A 21,654-nucleotide genomic window follows, 5' to 3' on the forward strand; every position below is an offset into this window, starting at 1 on the left:
AGCAGAACGGCTGATTTGCATCGCAGGGAAAGAGGAGGGGGGTGGATGAGGCTAGCAGGCGGAGGAGGAGGAGTGGGAGGGAGGGGGGGGGGTAAAGGGGGAAGGGTTTTATGCATGTGATCAAAGAGCTATATTGACAGTGCTCATCGGTCACCTGCCTGCCGTTCACTCTCCTCGCCAGGCCCCTGCCCAACTCTCTGAGGGGGCGAGGGGGGTTGAGAGGCGGGGTGCCTGGGGAGAGGGGTGGGGGTGGGGTGTAAAAGGTTCAAATGGATGAGAGGACCCCGATTGAGGAATGGGCACAAGAGGTCTCCTGTAGGCTGCATTAGAAGGCTCAGACAACCCTCCAGGAGAATGGGAGGACAGGGGAGAGAGGGGTCTCCCCGACTTGGAACCCAAAAATAGGGGGGGGGGGTGATCTCTCATCCCTCTCTCTGTAACCCAAGCCTATTCAGACATCCCTGGAGGACCTGGTGAAAGACGGCGTGGATAGGGGCAGGAAACAGTGGCAGGGAGCACGGAGCAGTAGCAGCCACGGCTTTAGATACCCTGTCTGTCTCAAATAACACCCTGTGCCCTTTATAGGGGCCCTGGTCTAAAGTAGTGCATTATGAAGGGAATAGGGTGCCATTTGCCCTGGTCTAAAGTAGTGCCCTATAAAGGGAATAGGGTGTCATTTGCCCTGGTCTAAAGTAGTTATTTACTTCAGGTTATAATAAAACGATCAGAAATGGGGGTGTTGCTTGACAGCCTGCCGGTGGGGTTAGGGTGTAGGACTGTCAACTACAGGAAATGGTTCCCCTAATAAATGCATAAATGGTCTGTTCTAAAAGTGTCCAATTAAAGAAGCTGTTGTTTTTCCCATCATGCATTACTAATGCTAGTGAGGTAGAACAGACACAACCAACCAAAGACAACAGGTATAAATCCCCTTCAGCACACTCCCTTAGTGTTTCTTTACAAACACATAGTTAATGAAGAGGAATCATCACGTTACTTGAAGTGATGTGGTAAATAAGAATGAAAGTGTGTTCTACAGTGTTTGCTTTGAAAAAGCAACAGTTATTCCTCATTTACTGATGAAGAGCATGTGTGGCATTTTTATACAATGGGATTAAATGATTATTTTATGAATGAAAAAAATCTATTCACTACAATACTAAAATAACACTGTTCTTCTGTAATTGTCTTTCTCTTCTCTAACAGTAGAACACCAAGACGTAAACTGTTTGGCTGATAGTATTTTTTTTTACACCACGAAAACGTAATTTGATAAACTAATGTTTAATTGTATGACACAGACGCTAAAGGGAATTTCACCACATGAAACGAAAGGTCATTTCACCTCATGAAACTAAAGGTAATTTCACCTCATGAAACTAAAGGTAATTTCACCACATGAAACGAAAGGTAATTTCACCTCATGAAACTAAAGGTAATTTCACCACATGAAACTAAAGGTAATTTCACCTCATGAAACTAAAAGGTAATTTCACCACATGAAACGAAAGGTAATTTCACCTCATGAAACTAAAGGTAATTTCACCTCATGAAACTAAAAGGTAATTTCACCACATGAAACGAAAGGTCATTTCACCTCATGAAACTAAAGGTAATTTCACCTCATGAAACTAAAGGTAATTTCACCACATGAAACGAAAGGTAATTTCACCTCATGAAACTAAAAGGTAATTTCACCACATGAAACGAAAGGTAATTTCACCTCATGAAACTAAAGGTAATTTCACCTCATGAAACTAAAGTTCATTTCACCTCATGAAACTAAAGGTAATTTCACCTCATGAAACTAAAGGTAATTTCACCTCATGAAACTAAAGGTAATTTCACCTCATGAAACTAAAGTTCATTTCACCTCATGAAACTAAAGGTAATTTCACCTCATGAAACTAAAGGTAATTCACCTCATGAAACTAAAGGTAATTTCACCTCATGAAACTAAAGGTAATTCACCTCATGAAACTAAAGGTAATTTCACCTCATGAAACTAAAGGTAATTCACCTCATGAAACTAAAGGTAATTTTACCTCATGAAACTAAAGGTAATTCACCTCATGAAACTAAAGGTAATTTCACCTCATGAAACTAAAGGTAATTTCACCTCATGAAACTAAAGGTAATTCATCTCATGAAACTAAAGTTAATTTGACTTTGATGAAAAAGTCAAAGTTGGCGACTCAAATCTTAACTACTTTTTATTTTTTTAATAAAATCTACAATAGAGAGAGTTCATGTTTAAGGAAAAAGTAACTATATATCAGGATCAAAATTATACAAGAAAAATATATTTTTAATATTTATAATTTTCTAATTGTTAAAATAATTTAAAAAACATCTCCATTTGGAAACCCAAAACAGCCTTTTGCTAATGAGGAAAATGAAATGAACAGATTCCTAATTGTACATTAGTATGGGAAGGATTTAGTCTAGAAATGATTCTCTGATCAAACTGACAGCAGTGTTATAGGTTATAATAGACTGGGCTGAATGTACTTTCATAAGGTCATTGAATGACTTCCTGTTTTAAGACTCTCACGTTCCTTATCTACTAAAATCATGTTTATTTCATAATGGATAACATGTTACACTTTCATACATCCCTTCATCTGATTACTCAATCACTGTTAATTCAAACTAAAAAACTAAAATAGTGTACGAGATAACCACTGAAATGTAAATGCAGTATAATCAGTGGGCTGTTCTCTCCACTGTGTGTCCACCAGACTGCATGCTGTCTCAACAATCAGGGGGACGTTCAACAATAGAGACGTGGGTAAAGTGTGAGGCCGCCCCTTCAACCACGCCCACACCCTCTCTACCCCCCACATCCCTCCGATGGCTCATAACGGAGGCTGATCTTCTGCCAATTATCCCCTAATCAGACTGATTGGAAGGGAGATGGAGGAGAATAGTCCCCAGCCTGAGGATAGGTCTCATGGTCTTGAAAAGCAGCTCAGGGAAGGACATGTTTTTCTCCATCTAAACTTCTGCATCAAATCAACAAGTTGCATTGATAACGTCTTATAAAAGATTCGTTATACAACTTGGTAGAAATTATGATCAAACCAAACAAAAGTTTAACAGAACATAAAAATAAATATATGTTTGTAAGATGACTAAAAATTATAAAATGTTCATTACCTCTTTTAAAAGCAGCAATATGTCGCTTTTTGGGGACCCAACCAAATTCACATAGAAATACTTTTATTTCGATCTTTCATTCTCATTGAAAGCAAGTCTAAGAAGCAGTAGATCTGTTCTATGCACACTATTTCTATGCTTCCCGGTCTTAAAAATGTTGGTTTTGCCTCGATTACTTCTGGTTTTGTTTCACCAGCTTCAAACTGCTGAAAATACAGTTCTGTTTGTTTAATGAAAATATGTTTCACATTCACTTTAGACGTTACAATGATTCTACTCACAGCTCTTTAGACGTTACAATGATTCTACTCACAGCTCTTTAGACGTTACAATGATTCTACTCACAGCTCTTTAGACGTTACAATGATTCTACTCACAGCTCTTTAGACGTTACATGATTCTACTCACAGCTCTTTAGACGTTACAATGATTCTACTCACAGCTCTTTAGACGTTACAATGATTCTACTCACAGCTCTTTAGACGTTACAATGATTCTACTCACAGCTCTTTAGACGTTACAATGATTCTACTCACAGCTCTTTAGACGTTACAATGATTCTACTCACAGCTCTTTAGACGTTACAATGATTCTACTCACAGCTCTTTAGACGTTACAATGATTCTACTCACAGCTCTTTAGACGTTACAATGATTCTACTCACAGCTCTTTAGACGTTACAATGATTCTACTCACAGCTCTTTAGACGTTACAATGATTCTACTCACAGCTCTTTAGACGTTACAATGATTCTACTCACAGCTCTTTAGACGTTACAATGATTCTACTCACAGCTCTTTAGACGTTACAATGATTCTACTACAATGATTCTACTCACAGCTCTTTAGACGTTACAATGATTCTACTCACAGCTCTTTAGACGTTACAATGATTCTACTCACAGCTCTTTAGACGTTACAATGATTCTACTCACAGCTCTTTAGACGTTACAATGATTCTACTCACAGCTCTTTAGACGTTACAATGATTCTACTCACAGCTCTTTAGACGTTACAATGATTCTACTCACAGCTCTTTAGACGTTACAATGATTCTACTCACAGCTCTTTAGACGTTACAATGATTCTACTCACAGCTCTTTAGACGTTACAATGATTCTACTCACAGCTCTTTAGACGTTACAATGATTCTACTCACAGCTCTTTAGACGTTACAATGATTCTACTCACAGCTCTTTAGACGTTACAATGATTCTACTCACAGCTCTTTAGACGTTACAATGATTCTACTCACAGCTCTTTAGACGTTACAATGATTCTACTCACAGCTCTTTAGACGTTACAATGATTCTACTCACAGCTCTTTAGACGTTACAATGATTCTACTCACAGCTCTTTAGACGTTACAATGATTCTACTCACAGCTCTTTAGACGTTACAATGATTCTACTCACAGCTCTTTAGACGTTACAATGATTCTACTCACAGCTCTTTAGACGTTACAATGATTCTACTCACAGCTCTTTAGACGTTACAATGATTCTACTCACAGCTCTTTAGACGTTACAATGATTCTACTCACAGCTCTTTAGACGTTACAATGATTCTACTCACAGCTCTTTAGACGTTACAATGATTCTACTCACAGCTCTTTAGACGTTACAATGATTCTACTCACAGCTCTTTAGACGTTACAATGATTCTACTCACAGCTCTTTAGACGTTACAATGATTCTACTCACAGCTCTTTAGACGTTACAATGATTCTACTCACAGCCTCTTTAGACGTTACAATGATTCTACTCACAGCTCTTTAGACGTTACAATGATTCTACTCACAGCTCTTTAGACGTTACAATGATTCTACTCACAGCTCTTTAGACATTACAATGATTCTACTCACAGCTCTTTAGACGTTACAATGATTCTACTCACAGCTCTTTAGACGTTACAATGATTCTACTCACAGCTCTTTAGACAGTACAATGATTCTACTCACAGCTCTTTAGACGTTACAATGATTCTACTCACAGCTCTTTAGATGTTACAATGATTCTACTCACAGCTCTTTAGACGTTACAATGATTCTACTCACAGTTTTAGCAACCAGGCATATTGCATCTTTAAAAAACATAGCAAAAGAGATATAAATTTGAAGCCTGATAAATACGTTTTTCAGTAAGAGAAATGTGAGCTGTTGGCCTGAACAGGGTGGTAGTAAACCCCCCCCCCCCTGACTGTTACTGATACTGAGATGGAGGAAGTGTGTGTTTCCTAACAGTTAAAGTTCTGCTGAGAGAAGAGATGCATCCATCTCCACGTCTTACTATATCCTCTCTATACCTACACCGTGGTACACACACACACACACACACACACACACACACACACACACACACACACACACACACACACACACACACACACACACACACACAGATGACAAACAGACACACACACACACACGACAAATAGACACACACACACACACACACACACACACACAGATGACAGACACACACACACACACACACACACGACAAATAGACACACACACACACAGATGACAGACACACACACACACAGATGACAGACACACACACACACACACAATAAACACAGGAAGACAGTTGTAAACATGCCAGTGGCTCGGGGGAAGAGGACCAGATTGAGGCCAGTTTGAAAGACACATAACTACCACCATCAGTCACAGACCGTATCCCAAATGACCCCCCTATTCCCTTTATAGTGCACTCATTTTGACCAGTGCACTATATAGGGAATAGTGAGCTATTTGGGATACAAGCTCTGTCAGAAGTCTTATTGCTCCCCATATCAAGTCCCCTGTCGGAGCTGTAGAGCAGCGTGGAGCTTTATAGCACAGGAGATCATGAAGCTGTACTGGGAGAGTTGTTTACACTCTCTAAGTAAAGTGATAGATAGTGTGGCGTATAGAAAACTGCAGGATGTAGCATAGTGGTTAGAGCGGTGGACTAGTAACCGGAAGGTTGCAAGTTCAAACCCCCGAGCTGACAAGGTACAAATCTGTCGTTCTGCTCCTGAACAAGGCAGTTAACCCACTGTTCCTAGTCCGTCATTGTAAATAAGAATTTGTTCTTAACTGACTTGCCTAGTTAAATAAAGGTAAAGTATGCTAAACACCTATCAAAACTACCATGTAGCAGGGATGACAGGCCCTGGCTGGTAATCAGGCTCTATTAAATAAAAAGGTAAAACAATATTCTTCCTGCACTGGAAGAAAGTGTGTTTGAGCTGAAATCATTCACACACACACTTAAAAATGATTGGCAGGTGAGTCAACGTTGTGTTACACCCCTTTCATTGGTCATGGAATTAAGAGTGAATTACTTCTCTATTTTAGTTTGTTTTGGTGTTAAGAACAAATTACTTCAAAATAACCAGAAATGATTTAAGAAATGGGTAGATTTCTGTGAAAAAAATGGGTCAAGTTGAGGAATTGAAGAAACCCAAGGGAAGTCTGTGTACAATAGATGAAATAAAGGCCTACTGATCATCAGCCTTACTAAGAGGGTTTACCAATCAGAGGGTTATTAAAAGCAACACACACCCTGTGGTATGCTGAGAAGGAACAATAATTAGTCACAGCTTGACATGAACAAATAGGTATAAACTATACAGCTACATGTTATATTCTAGCATTAAGAATCAACACCAGCTGCTACTGTAAAACCAGATGAAGGATTAACCCTGTACTGCCAGCTGCTACTGTAAGACTTGATGAAGGATTAACCCTGTACTGCCAGCTGCTACTGTAAGACTTGATGAAGGATTAACCCTGTACTGCCAGCTGCTACTGTAAGACTTGATGAAGGATTAACCCTGTACTGCCAGCTGCTACTGTAAGACTTGATGAAGGATTAACCCTGTACTGCCAGCTGCTACTGTAAGACTTGATGAAGGATTAGCCCTGTACTGCCAGCTGCTACTGTAAGACTTGATGAAGGATTAACCCTGTACTGCCAGCTGCTACTGTAAGACTTGATGAAGGCTTAACCCTGTACTGCCAGCTGCTACTGTAAGACTTGATGAAGGATTAACCCTGTACTGCCAGCTGCTACTGTAAGACTTGATGAAGGATTAACCCTGTACTGCCAGCTGCTACTGTAAGACTTGATGAAGGATTAACCCTGTACTGCCAGCTGCTACTGTAAGACTTGATGAAGGATTAACCCTGTACTGCCAGCTGCTACTGTAAGACTTGATGAAGGATTAACCCTGTACTGCCAGCTGCTACTGTAAGACTTGATGAAGGATTAACCCTGTACTGCCAGCTGCTACTGTAAGACTTGATGAAGGATTAACCCTGTACTGCCAGCTGCTACTGTAAGACTTGATGAAGGATTAACCCTGTACTGCCAGCTGCTACTGTAAGACTTGATGAAGGATTAACCCTGTACTGCCAGCTGCTACTGTAAGACTTGATGAAGGTTTAACCCTGTACTGCCAGCTGCTACTGTAAGACTTGATGAAGGATTAACCCTGTACTGCCAGCTGCTACTGTAAGACTTGATGAAGGATTAACCCTGTACTGCCAGCTGCTACTGTAAGACTTGATGAAGGATTAACCCTGTACTGCCAGCTGCTACTGTAAGACTTGATGAAGGATTAACCCTGTACTGCCAGCTGCTACTGTAAGACTTGATGAAGGATTAACCCTGTACTGCCAGCTGCTACTGTAAGACTTGATGAAGGATTAACCCTGTACTGCCAGCTGCTACTGTAAGACTTGATGAAGGATTAACCCTGTACTGCCAGCTGCTACTGTAAGACTTGATGAAGGATTAACCCTGTACTGCCAGCTGCTACTGTAAGACTTGATGAAGGATTAACCCTGTACTGCCAGCTGCTACTGTAAGACTTGATGAAGGATTAACCCTGTACTGCCAGCTGCTACTGTAAAACCAGATGAAGGTTTAACCCTGTACTGCCAGCTGCTACTGTAAAACCAGATGAAGGTTTAACCCTGTACTGCCAGCTGCTACTGTAAGACTTGATGAAGGATTAACCCTGTACTGCCAGCTGCTACTGTAAAATCAGATGAAGGTTTAACCCTGTACTGCCAGCTGCTACTGTAAGACTTGATGAAGGATTAACCCTGTACTGCCAGCTGCTACTGTAAGACTTGATGAAGGATTAACCCTGTACTGCCAGCTGCTACTGTAAAACCAGATGAAGGTTTAACCCTGTACTGCCAGCTGCTACTGTAAGACTTGATGAAGGATTAACCCTGTACTGCCAGCTGGTACTGTAAAACTTGATGAAGGATTAACCCTGTACTGCCAGCTGCTACTGTAAGACTTGATGAAGGATTAACCCTGTACTGCCAGCTGCTACTGTAAGACTTGATGAAGGATTAACCCTGTACTGCCAGCTGCTACTGTAAGACTTGATGAAGGATTAATCCTGTACTGCCAGCTGCTACTGTAAGACTTGATGAAGGATTAACCCTGTACTGCCAGCTGCTACTGTAAGACTTGATGAAGGATTAACCCTGTACTGCCAGCTGCTACTGTAAGACTTGATGAATGATTAACCCTGTACTGCCAGCTGCTACTGTAAGACTTGATGAAGGATTAACCCTGTACTGCCAGCTGCTACTGTAAGACTTGATGAATGATTAACCCTGTACTGCCAGCTGCTACTGTAAGACTTGATGAAGGATTAACCCTGTACTGCCAGCTGCTACTGTAAGACTTGATGAAGGATTAACCCTGTACTGCCAGCTGCTACTGTAAGACTTGATGAAGGATTAACCCTGTACTGCCAGCTGCTACTGTAAAACTTGATGAAGGTTTAACCCTGTACTGCCAGCTGCTACTGTAAGACTTGATGAAGGATTAACCCTGTACTGCCAGCTGCTACTGTAAGACTTGATGAAGGATTAACCCTGTACTGCCAGCTGCTACTGTAGGACTTGATGAAGGATTAACCCTGTACTGCCAGCTGCTACTGTAAGACTTGATGAAGGATTAACCCTGTACTGCCAGCTGCTACTGTAAAACTTGATGAAGGATTAACCCTGTACTGCCAGCTGCTACTGTAAGACTTGATGAAGGATTAACCCTGTACTGCCAGCTGCTACTGTAAGACTTGATGAAGGATTAACCCTGTACTGCCAGCTGCTACTGTAAGACTTGATGAAGGATTAACCCTGTACTGCCAGCTGCTACTGTAAGACTTGATGAAAGATTAACCCTGTACTGCCAGCTGCTACTGTAAGACTTGATGAAGGATTAACCCTGTACTGCCAGCTGCTACTGTAAGACTTGATGAAGGATTAACCCTGTACTGCCAGCTGCTACTGTAAGACTTGATGAAGGATTAACCCTGTACTGCCAGCTGCTACTGTAAGACTTGATGAAGGATTAACCCTGTACTGCCAGCTGCTACTGTAAGACTTGATGAAGGATTAACCCTGTACTGCCAGCTGCTATTGTAAGACTTGATGAAGGATTAACCCTGTACTGCCAGCTGCTACTGTAAGACTTGATGAAGGATTAACCCTGTACTGCCAGCTGCTACTGTAAGACTTGATGAAGGATTAACCCTGTACTGCCAGCTGCTACTGTAAGACTTGATGAAGGATTAACCCTGTACTGCCAGCTGCTACTGTAAGACTTGATGAAGGATTAACCCTGTACTGCCAGCTGCTACTGTAAGACTTGATGAAGGATTAATCCTGTACTGCCAGCTGCTACTGTAAGACTTGATGAAGGATTAACCCTGTACTGCCAGCTGCTACTGTAAGACTTGATGAAGGATTAACCCTGTACTGCCAGCTGCTACTGTAAGACTTGATGAATGATTAACCCTGTACTGCCAGCTGCTACTGTAAGACTTGATGAAGGATTAACCCTGTACTGCCAGCTGCTACTGTAAGACTTGATGAATGATTAACCCTGTACTGCCAGCTGCTACTGTAAGACTTTATGAAGGATTAACCCTGTACTGCCAGCTGCTACTGTAAGACTTGATGAAGGATTAACCCTGTACTGCCAGCTGCTACTGTAAGACTTGATGAAGGATTAACCCTGTACTGCCAGCTGCTACTGTAAAACTTGATGAAGGTTTAACCCTGTACTGCCAGCTGCTACTGTAAGACTTGATGAAGGATTAACCCTGTACTGCCAGCTGCTACTGTAAGACTTGATGAAGGATTAACCCTGTACTGCCAGCTGCTACTGTAGGACTTGATGAAGGATTAACCCTGTACTGCCAGCTGCTACTGTAAGACTTGATGAAGGATTAACCCTGTACTGCCAGCTGCTACTGTAAAACTTGATGAAGGATTAACCCTGTACTGCCAGCTGCTACTGTAAGACTTGATGAAGGATTAACCCTGTACTGCCAGCTGCTACTGTAAGACTTGATGAAGGATTAACCCTGTACTGCCAGCTGCTACTGTAAGACTTGATGAAGGATTAACCCTGTACTGCCAGCTGCTACTGTAAGACTTGATGAAAGATTAACCCTGTACTGCCAGCTGCTACTGTAAGACTTGATGAAGGATTAACCCTGTACTGCCAGCTGCTACTGTAAGACTTGATGAAGGATTAACCCTGTACTGCCAGCTGCTACTGTAAGACTTGATGAAGGATTAACCCTGTACTGCCAGCTGCTACTGTAAGACTTGATGAAGGATTAACCCTGTACTGCCAGCTGCTACTGTAAGACTTGATGAAGGATTAACCCTGTACTGCCAGCTGCTATTGTAAGACTTGATGAAGGATTAACCCTGTACTGCCAGCTGCTACTGTAAGACTTGATGAAGGATTAACCCTGTACTGCCAGCTGCTACTGTAAGACTTGATGAAGGATTAACCCTGTACTGCCAGCTGCTACTGTAAGACTTGATGAAGGATTAACCCTGTACTGCCAGCTGCTACTGTAAGACTTGATGAAGGATTAACCCTGTACGTCACACCATCTGGTTGTTCATTACTACAAATATTTCAGACTATTTTTGGGGGAAGTTTTATGCTTTTTGATAATGTATTTATAATTGTATTGATAATGTATTAATACATGTAACTTGAAACTAATGTTTAAGACCAACAACAGATTAAGGGGAACGTAGTACAAAGAAGGACTCTTTTCATTCGAAAAATGAAAAGCTAACTGTCATTGTCCTAAAGTTCACGGCCCTCTCTATCAGATTAGGCTAGAATGGAGCGTCTCTGTGTCCACTGCCGGTGAATGTCAGTGGATCTGTTGGCCAAAACATTGTCCAAGGCCATTTTACATGTCTTTCATTGGGAATGTTGTTGCCCTGAGGCAAAAAGAAAAGTAGACCGACTGCACAATGTTGCCCTGAGGCCAAAAGAAAAGTAGCCCGACTGCACAATGTTGCCCTGAGGCTAAAAGAAAAGTAGCCCGACTGCACAATGTTGCCCTGAGGCTAAAAGAAAAGTAGCCCGACTGCACAATGTTGCCCTGAGGCTAAAAGAAAAGTAGCCCGACTGCACAATGTTGCCCTGAGGCTAAAAGAAAAGTAGCCCGAGTGCACAATGTTGCCCTGAGGCAAAAAGAAAAGTAGCCCGAGTGCACAATGTTGCCCTGAGGCTAAAAGAAAAGTAGCCCGACTGCACAATGTTGCCCTGAGGCAAAAAAAAAGTAGCCCGATTGCACAATGTTGCCCTGAGGCAAAAAGAAAAGTAGCCCGATTGCACAATGTTGCCCTGAGGCAAAAGGAAAAGTAGCCCGATTGCACAATGTTGCCCTGAGGCAAAAAGAAAAGTAGCCCGATTGCACAATGTTGCCCTGAGGCCAAAAGAAAAGTAGCCCGATTGCACAATGTTGCCCTGAGGCTAAAAAGAAAAGTAGCCCGATTGCACAATGTTGCCCTGAGGCTAAAAAGAAAAGTAGCCCGATTGCACAATGTTGCCCTGAGGCAAAAAGAAAAGTAGCCCGATTGCACAATGTTGCCCTGAGGCTAAAAAAAGAACATTTCATTTTTTAAATAAATATAAAAACTAAAGTGTTTGAAACCTGTCAAATATTCTCCTTTAGAGGTTCCTACACAAGTACATGTTTTTATTGTCTCTATATAAACATGTAAAATAATTAAATGCATTGTCCCCTTCACTCACACCATGCCCTCAGCTCGCTCTGCTTCCTGAAAGAAGGTCCCGCCCCCAATTGATGTCATACCAACTTCTGCACCTCATTGGCTTGTTTACACACATGTCATCTCATATTGTCATGTGTATGGGGGTAAAAAGGTTGTGTGCAGTAGAGTGTTAAACAGAAAACACATTAAGGAAGATGTTATGAATCTCACAATCACATATTTTCAATGATTAACTTGAATCAGAAAATGATCTTAACCTGTCAAAAATAATAATAATTTTAAAAAATGTAATACAAAATAATGATATATATATATATATATATATATATATATATATCTTGGCTTTTTACAAGCAAACTAGACCCAAATGCAATGTGTGGAAGGACAATCCTGCTTGAACTGTACACACCAGAACACATTGAGGAATATTATTACCAGTGGAAAGGTACTAATTGTAGTAAACACACAGGTTGTATTTTAGTCAAATATACATGAAATAACACAGGAAATAAGGGAAAACAGCCAGTGAAATTCTCACAGAAAGAAACAGTTTGTTTTTCTCATCCAGCTCTGCTCATTCAGGCAGCTTCAGAAAGAAACCATGGGCCAGCAGCACCCAGTGGTGACAGACGAACAGGCCAAAAGCATCAGAAAGCAGGGCTCTGCTGTCCTCTAGTGGTGAGGTTGAGGTACTTACAGAAGTTGCCAGGAGGCTGGATGCTATGCCTGGTCAGAGAACACCATCCTACAGGGAATATGTCTCTGGAGTCAAACTGGCACCAGTAGTCGAAGGCCCCTCTCCAGCCGTCAAACATCACAAAGATCTCATCACCTAAAAATAAAGATTACAATAACAAACAGTAAGACGTAGCAGGAGATACATCAACCACACGACAAATAGGGAACAAAGGAACAATTGTTACAGTAAATAAAACACATTATAGCGTTACAGTTATGAAGTTGTCCTCCAAAGAGATGGGGTAAAGGTGGGTTAAATTAAAAAATATATTGTTACCTTTGACCTCTCCGATGGTTGCCGGGCAGATCAGGTAGGGGTTCTTCTTGTCAACTGCTTCTAGCTTCATCCCAGGTTTAAAGAGGTTCTGGGAGGGTTTGGAGGGTTCCTACACACAGAGAACTCTGTTAGTCCAGACCAGACAGATCTGTTTATATACAAACACACACAGAGAACTCTCTGTTAGTCCAGACCAGACAGATCTGTTTATAAACACACAGAGAACTCTCTGTTAGTCCAGACAGATCTGTTTATATACAAACACACACAGAGAACTCTCTGTTAGTCCAGACAGATCTGTTTATATACAAACACACACAGAGAACTCTCTGTTAGTCCAGACAGATCTGTATATATATACACACACACAGAGAACTCTCTGTTAGTCCAGACCAGACAGATCTGTTTATATACACACACAGCGAACTCTCTGTTAGTCCAGACCAGACAGATCTGTTTATATATACACACAGAGAAGTCTCTGTTGGTCCAGACAGATCTGTTTATATATACACACAGAGAAGTCTCTGTTAGTCCAGATCTGTTTATATACATACACAGAGAACTCTGTTAGTCCAGACCAGACAGATCTGTCTATATACACACAGAGAGAACTCTCTGTTAGTCCAGACCAGACAGATCTGTTTATATACACACACACACAGAGAACTCTCTGTTAGTCCAGACCAGACAGGTCTGTTTATAAACACACACAGAGAACTCTCTGTTAGTCCAGACCAGACAGGTCTGTTTATAAACACACACAGAGAACTCTGTTAGTCCAGACAGATCTGTTTATATACACAGACAGAGAACTCTCTGTTAGTCCAGACAGATCTGTTTATATACACACACAGAGAACTCTCTGTTAGTCCAGACAGATCTGTTTATATATACAGACAGAGAACTCTCTGTTAGTCCAGACAGATCTGTTTATATACACAGACAGAGAACTCTCTGTTAGTCCAGACAGATCTGTTTATATACACACACAGAGAACTCTCTGTTAGTCCAGACAGATCTGTTTATATATACAGACAGAGAACTCTCTGTTAGTCCAGACAGATCTGTTTATATATACACAATCACAGAGAACTCTCTGTTAGTCCAGACCAGACAGATCTGTTTATATACACACACAGACAACTCTCTGTTAGTCCAGACAGATCTGTTTATATATACAGACAGAGAACTCTCTGTTAGTCCAGACAGATCTGTTTATATATACACACACACAGAGAACTCTCTGTTAGTCCAGACAGATCTGTTTATATATACACACACACAGAGAACTCTCTGTTAGTCCAGACCAGACAGATCTGTTAGTCCAGACCAGACAGATCTATTTATATACACACAGAGAACTCTCTGTTAGTCCAGACCAGACAGATCTGTTAGTCCAGACCAGACAGATCTGTTTATATACACACACAGAGAACTCTGTTAGTCCAGACAGATCTGTTTATATATACAGACAGAGAACTCTCTGTTAGTCCAGACAGATCTGTTTATATATACACACACACAGAGAACTCTCTGTTAGTCAAGACAGATCTGTTTATATATACACACACACACAGAGAACTCTCTGTTAGTCCAGACCAGACAGATCTGTTAGTCCAGACCAGACAGATCTGTTTATATACACACACGTAAATCATTGATCAGTAAATCAATACAGTACAGCTTTAAGGTCCAATGTGAAATGTTCCATTTTTCTTCCTTGACCTTTTTAAAAGCTGTGGCTGGTGCCATCTCTGCTCCAGTCAGGGTTCTCAGGAGGAACATAGGCCACGAGGAGGCATTCATTCTGAAGCCTAAAGACTCAAAGAAAAAGTTCAAGATTTAGGGTATTATTGCTGCTTTATTGCTGATATAAGCAAGTGCAACACTTTATAATGTCTTATTAACATATGATATGTTATAATGGGTTATAATATGTTACGCTATAATGTTACGTTATAATAAACAAAGATCATTTGTAAAAATACAAATAACTTCACAGATCTTCATTGTAAAGGGTTTAAACACGGTTTCCCATGCTTGTTCAATGAACCATAAACAATTAATGAACATGCACCTGTGGAACGGTCGTTAAGACACTAACAGCTTACAGACGGTAGACAATTAAGGTCACAGTTATGAAAACTTAGGACACTAAAGAGGCCTTTCTACTGACTCTGAAAAACACCAAAAGAAAGCTGCCCAGGGTCTCTGCTCATCTGCGTGAACGTGTCTTAGACATGCTGCAAAGAGGCATGAGGACTGCAGATGTGGCCAGGGCAATGAATTGCAATGTCCGTACTGTGAGACACCTAAGACAGCGCTACAGGGAGACAGGACGGACAGCTGATTGTCCAGTGGCAGACCATGTATAACAACACCTGCACAGGATCGGTACATCCGAACATCACACCTGCAGGACAGGTACAGGATGGCAACAACAACTGCCCAAGTTACACCAGGAACGCACAATCCCTCCATCAGTGCTCGGACTGTCCGCAATAGGCTGAGAGAGGCTGGACTGAGGCCTGTTGTAAGGCAGGTCCTCACCAGACATCAACGGCAACAAAGTCGCCTATGGGCACAAACCCACTGTCGCTGAACCAGACAGGACTGGCAAAAAGTGCTCTTCACTGATGAGTCGCGGTTTTGTATCACCAGGGGTGACGGTCGGATTCACGTTTATCGTCGAAGGAATGAGCGTTACACTGAGGCCCGTACTCTGCTCGTTCTGTGCGTGATTTCCTGCAAGACAAGAATGTCAGTGTTCTGCCATGGTCAGCGAAGAGCCTGGATCTTAATCCCATTGAGCACGTCTGGGACCTGTTGGATCGGAGGGTGAGGGCTAGGGCCATTCCCCCCAGAAATGTCCTGGAACTTGCAGGTGTCTTGGTGGAAGAGTGGGGTAACATCTCACAGCAAGAATGGGCAAATCTGGTGCAGTCCATGAGGAGGAGATGCACTGCAGTACTTAATGCAGCTGGTGGCCACACCAGATACCGACTGTTACTTTTGATTTTGACCTCCCCTTTGCTCAGGGACACATTATTCCAATTCTGTTAGTCACATGTCTGTGGAACTTGTTCAGTTTATGTCTCAGTTGTTGAATCTTGTTATGTTCATACAAATATTTACATTTGCTGAAAATAAATGCAGTTGACAGTGAGTGGACGTATATGTTATGCTATAATGTGCTATAATGTATTATGCTATGTGTTATAATGTGTTATAATGTGTTATAATGTGTTGTGTTATAATGTGTTATAATGTGTTATGTTATAATGTGTTATAATGTGTTGTGTTATAATGTGTTATAATGTGTTGTGTTATAATGTGTTATAATGTGTTATGTTATAATGTGTTATGTTATAATGTGTTATAATGTGTTATAATGTGTTATAATGTGTTATAATGTGTTGTGTTATAATATGTTATAATGTGTTATAATGTGTTATGTTATAATATGTTATAATGTGTTGTGTTATAATGTGTTATAATGTGTTATGTTATAATGTGTTATAATGTGTTATAATGTGTTATAATGTGTTGTGTTATAATGTGTTATAATGTGTTATGTTATAATGTGTTATAATGTGTTGTGTTATAATGTGTTATAATGTGTTGTGTTATAATGTGTTATGTTATAATGTGTTATGTTATAATGTGTTATAATGTGTTATAATGTGTTGTGTTATAATATGTTATAATGTGTTATAATGTGTTATGTTATAATATGTTATAATGTGTTGTGTTATAATGTGTTATAATGTGTTATGTTATAATGTGTTATAATGTGTTATAATGTGTTATAATGTGTTGTGTTATAATGTGTTATAATGTGTTATGTGTTGTGTTATAATGTGTTATAATGTGTTATGTTATAATGTGTTATAATGTGTTATAATGTGTTGTGTTATAATGTGTTATAATGTGTTATGTGTTATAATATGTTATAATGTGTTATGTTATAATGTGTTATAATGTGTTATAATGTGTTATAATGTGTTATAATGTGTTATGTTATAATGTGTTATGTTATAATGTGTTATAATGTGTTATAATGTGTTGTGTTATAATGTGTTATAATGTGTTATAATGTGTTGTGTTATAATGTGTTATAATGTGTTATGTTATAATGTGTTATAATGTGTTGTGTTATAATGTGTTATGTTATAATGTGTTATAATGTGTTGTGTTATAATATAATGTGTTGTGTTATAATGTGTTATAATGTGTTATGCTATAATATGTTATAATGTGTTATGATGTGTTATAATGTGTTATGTTATAATGTGTTATAATGTGTTATGTTATAATGTGTTATAATGTGTTATAATGTGTTATGTTATCATGTGTTATAATGTGTTGTGTTATAATGTGTTATGATATAATGTGTTATAATGTGTTATAATGTGTTGTGTTATAATATAATGTGTTGTGTTATAATGTGTTATAATGTGTTATGTTATAATGTGTTATAATGTGTTATGTTATAATGTGTTATAATGTGTTATGTTATAATGTGTTATAATGTGTTATGTTATCATGTGTTATATGTTATAATGTGTTATAATGTGTTGTGTTATAATATAATGTGTTGTGTTATAATGTGTTATAATGTGTTATGTTATAATGTGTTATAATGTGTTATGTTATAATGTGTTATAATGTGTTATGTTATCATGTGTTATAATGTGTTCTAATGTGTTATGCTATAATATGCTATAATGTGTTATGCTATAATGTGTTATAATGTGTTATAATGTGTTATGATGTAATGTGTTATAATGTGTTATAATATAATGTGTTATAATGTGTTATAATATGTTATAATGTGTTATAATATAATATGTTATAATGTGTTATAATATGTTATAATGTGTTATGTTATAATGTGTTATAATGTGTTATAATGTGTTATAATGTGTTATAATGTGTTATAATGTGTTATAATATAATATGTTATAATGTGTTATGCTATAATGTGTTATAATGTGTTATAATATAATATGTTATAATGTGTTATGCTATAATGTGTTATAATGTGTTATAATGTGTTATGATATAATGTGTTATGTTATAATGTGTTATAATGTGTTATGATATAATGTGTTATGTTATAATGTGTTATAATGTGTTATAATGTGTTATAATGTGTTATGTTATAATATGTTATAATGTGTTATGATGTGTTATGATGTGTTATAATGTGTTATAATGTGTTATAATGTGTTATAATGTGTTATAATGTGTTATGTTATAATATGTTATAATGTGTTATGTTATAATGTGTTGTTATAATGTGTTATAATATGTTATAAATGTGTTATGTTATAATGTGTTATAATGTGTTATAATGTGTTATAATGTGTTATAATGTGTTATAATATAATATGTTATAATGTGTTGTGTTATAATGTGTTATAATGTGTTATAATATAATATGTTATAATGTGTTATGCTATAATGTGTTATAATGTGTTATAATGTGTTATGATATAATGTGTTATGTTATAATGTGTTATAATGTGTTATAATGTGTTATAATGTGTTATAATGTGTTATGATATAATGTGTTATAATGTGTTATGTTATAATGTGTTATAATGTGTTATGTTATAATGTGTTATGTTATAATGTGTTATGTTATAATGTGTTATAATGTGTTATAATGTGTTATAATGTGTTATGTTATAATGTGTTATGTTATAATGTGTTATAATGTGTTATAATGTGTTATAATGTGTTATAATGTGTTATAATGTGTTATGTTATAATGTGTTATAATGTGTTATAATGTGTTATAATGTGTTATGTTATAATGTGTTATAATGTGTTATAATGTGTTATGTTATAATGTGTTATGTTATAATGTGTTATAATGTGTTATAATGTGTTATAATGTGTTATAATGTGTTATGTTATAATATAATATGTTATAATATGTTATAATGTGTTATAATGTGTTATAATGTGTTATAATGTAATGTGTTATAATGTGTTATAATGTGTTATGATATAATGTGTTATGCTATAATGTGTTATGCTATAATGTGTTATGCTATAATGTGTTATGCTATAATGTGTTATGCTATAATGTGTTATGCTATAATATAATATGTTATAATGTGTTAAATGCGATAATATGTTATAATGTGTTAAATGCGATAATATGTTATACATAATAACATATTATATGTTATTTCTATGTAGCACATTTCTGGATATAGTGCAGCTCTCTATGTAGCCTTACCCAGCAGGTCCCTATAGGCTGGATGTATAATAAACTGTCATATCTCTCTATGTAGCCTTACCCAGAGGTGGCTGTAACATGTCATATCTCTCTATGTAGCCTTTACCCAGCAGGTCCCTATAGGCTGGATGTATAATAAACTGTCATATCTCTCTATGTAGCCTTTACCCAGCAGGTCCCTATAGGCTGGATGTATAATAAACTGTCATATCTCTCTATGTAGCCTTTACCCAGCAGGTCCCTATAGGCTGGATGTATAATAAACTGTCATATCTCTCTATGTAGCCTTACCCAGAGGTGGCTGTAACATGTCTCCTCTCACAGGCTGGATGTATAATAACATGTCATATCTCTCTATGTAGCCTTACCCAGAGGTGGCTGTAGCATGTCATATCTCTCGATGTAGCCTTACCCAGAGGTGGCTGTAACATGTCATATCTCTCTATGTAGCCTTACCCAGAGGCGGCTGTAGCATGTCTCCTCTCCTCTCACAGGTCCCTATAGGCTGGATGTCTGAGGAGTCCACCAGTCTCCAGAAATCGTTGGTGTTGTCACTCCCGTCCAGACGGAGACGCAGACGTGTACCCATCATACCCATCACCGTGGCGATGCAGATGGACGTGTTGTTCCGAGGGTCGTGGGCTTCCAGCTTCATACCAGCCTTGAAGTCATTACTGGGAGGGAAACGGGACTGGGGGAGACAGGAGGGCAATGGATCAGTCAATAACGGACTGGGGGAGACAGGAGGGCAATGGATCAGTCAATAACGGACTGGGGGAGACAGGAGGGCAATGGATCAGTCAATAACGGACTGGGGGAGACAGGAGGGCAATGGATCAGTCAATAACGGACTGGGGGAGACAGGAGGGCAATGGATCAGTCAATAACGGACTGGGGGAGACAGGAGGGCAATGGATCAGTCAATAACGGACTGGGGGAGACAGGAGGGCAATGGATCAGTCAATAACGGACTGGGGGAGACAGGAGGGCAATGGATCAGTCAATAACGGACTGGGGGAGACAGGAGGGCAATGGATCAGTCAATAACGGACTGGGGGAGACAGGAGGGCAATGGATCAGTCAATAACGGACTGGGGGAGACAGGAGGGCAATGGATCAGTCAATAACGGACTGGGGGAGACAGGAGGGCAATGGATCAGTCAATAACGGACTGGGGGAGACAGGAGGGCAATGGATCAGTCAATAACGGACTGGGGGAGACAGGAGGGCAATGGATCAGTCAATAACGGACTGGGGGAGACAGGAGGGCAATGGATCAGTCAATAACGGACTGGGGGAGACAGGAGTGCAATGGATCAGTCAATAACGGACTGGGGGAGACAGGAGGGCAATGGATCAGTCAATAACGGACTGGGGGAGACAGGAGGGCAATGGATCAGTCAATAACGGAATGATCTGCTTATATGGGGCGGTAGGTAGCCTAGTGGTTAAGAGTGTAGGGGCGGTAGGTAGCCTAGTGGTTAAGAGTGGTTAAGAGCTGTCATTCTGCCCCTGAACAAGGAAGTTAACCCACTGTTCCACGGCCGCCAAAGATGTGGATGTGGATTAAGGTCGGCCCTCCGCTCCTCTCTGATTCAGAGGGGTTGGGGGGGTTAAATGTGGAAGACACGTTTCAGTTGAATGCATTCAGTTGTACAACTGACTAGGTATCCCCCTTTCCCTTTCCCTATCTAAACCTGATGTTATGTTAGGCAGAGTTTTATCTAAACCTGATGTTATGTTAGGCAGAGTTTTATCTAAACCTGATGTTATGTTAGGCAGAGTTTTATCTAAACCTAATGTTATGTTAGGCAGAGTTTTATCTAAACCTGATGTTATGTTAGGCAGAGTTTTATCTAAACCTGATGTTATGTTAGGCAGAGTTTTATCTAAACCTAATGTTATGCTAATGTTATCCAAATTGTTGACACCTTTTCTAATCCTCTCTGATCTAGGAATGCATGGGGGGGGGGGGGGGGGGTTGATCTGGGACTGGACACAAGTCAAAAAGCACTTCCTAAAGCAGCCATTAGTGTTGTAGTTACTAGGTCATATCTACCTGTCTGAAACAGCTGGGAGAAGCGGCTGTGGATGACGTTTCCTTAAGGTACTCCTCCCAACTGAAGGGTTCTGGCGAAACAAAAGGGCATAG

General features: G+C 39.3%; 1 protein-coding gene across 2 annotated transcripts in view; it reads right to left on the bottom strand.

Annotated features, from left to right (window-relative positions):
* Positions 1 to 21,654, bottom strand: part of LOC109878228 (sex comb on midleg-like protein 2) — a 52,504-nt gene that overhangs the window by 19,917 nt on the left and 10,933 nt on the right. For both annotated transcript variants that reach the window (XM_031821877.1, XM_031821876.1), the window contains exons 4-8: positions 21,562 to 21,632; positions 19,959 to 20,193; positions 14,975 to 15,063; positions 13,247 to 13,355; positions 12,929 to 13,063 (exon numbers count right to left, since the gene is read on the bottom strand). In XM_031821877.1, the coding sequence (XP_031677737.1) occupies positions 12,929 to 13,063; positions 13,247 to 13,355; positions 14,975 to 15,063; positions 19,959 to 20,193; positions 21,562 to 21,632 (639 nt within the window). The remainder of the gene's footprint in view (positions 1 to 12,928; positions 13,064 to 13,246; positions 13,356 to 14,974; positions 15,064 to 19,958; positions 20,194 to 21,561; positions 21,633 to 21,654) is intronic.

Source organism: Oncorhynchus kisutch, unplaced genomic scaffold, assembly GCF_002021735.2.
Source record: "Oncorhynchus kisutch isolate 150728-3 unplaced genomic scaffold, Okis_V2 scaffold4027, whole genome shotgun sequence".
NCBI lineage: Eukaryota > Metazoa > Chordata > Actinopteri > Salmoniformes > Salmonidae > Oncorhynchus > Oncorhynchus kisutch.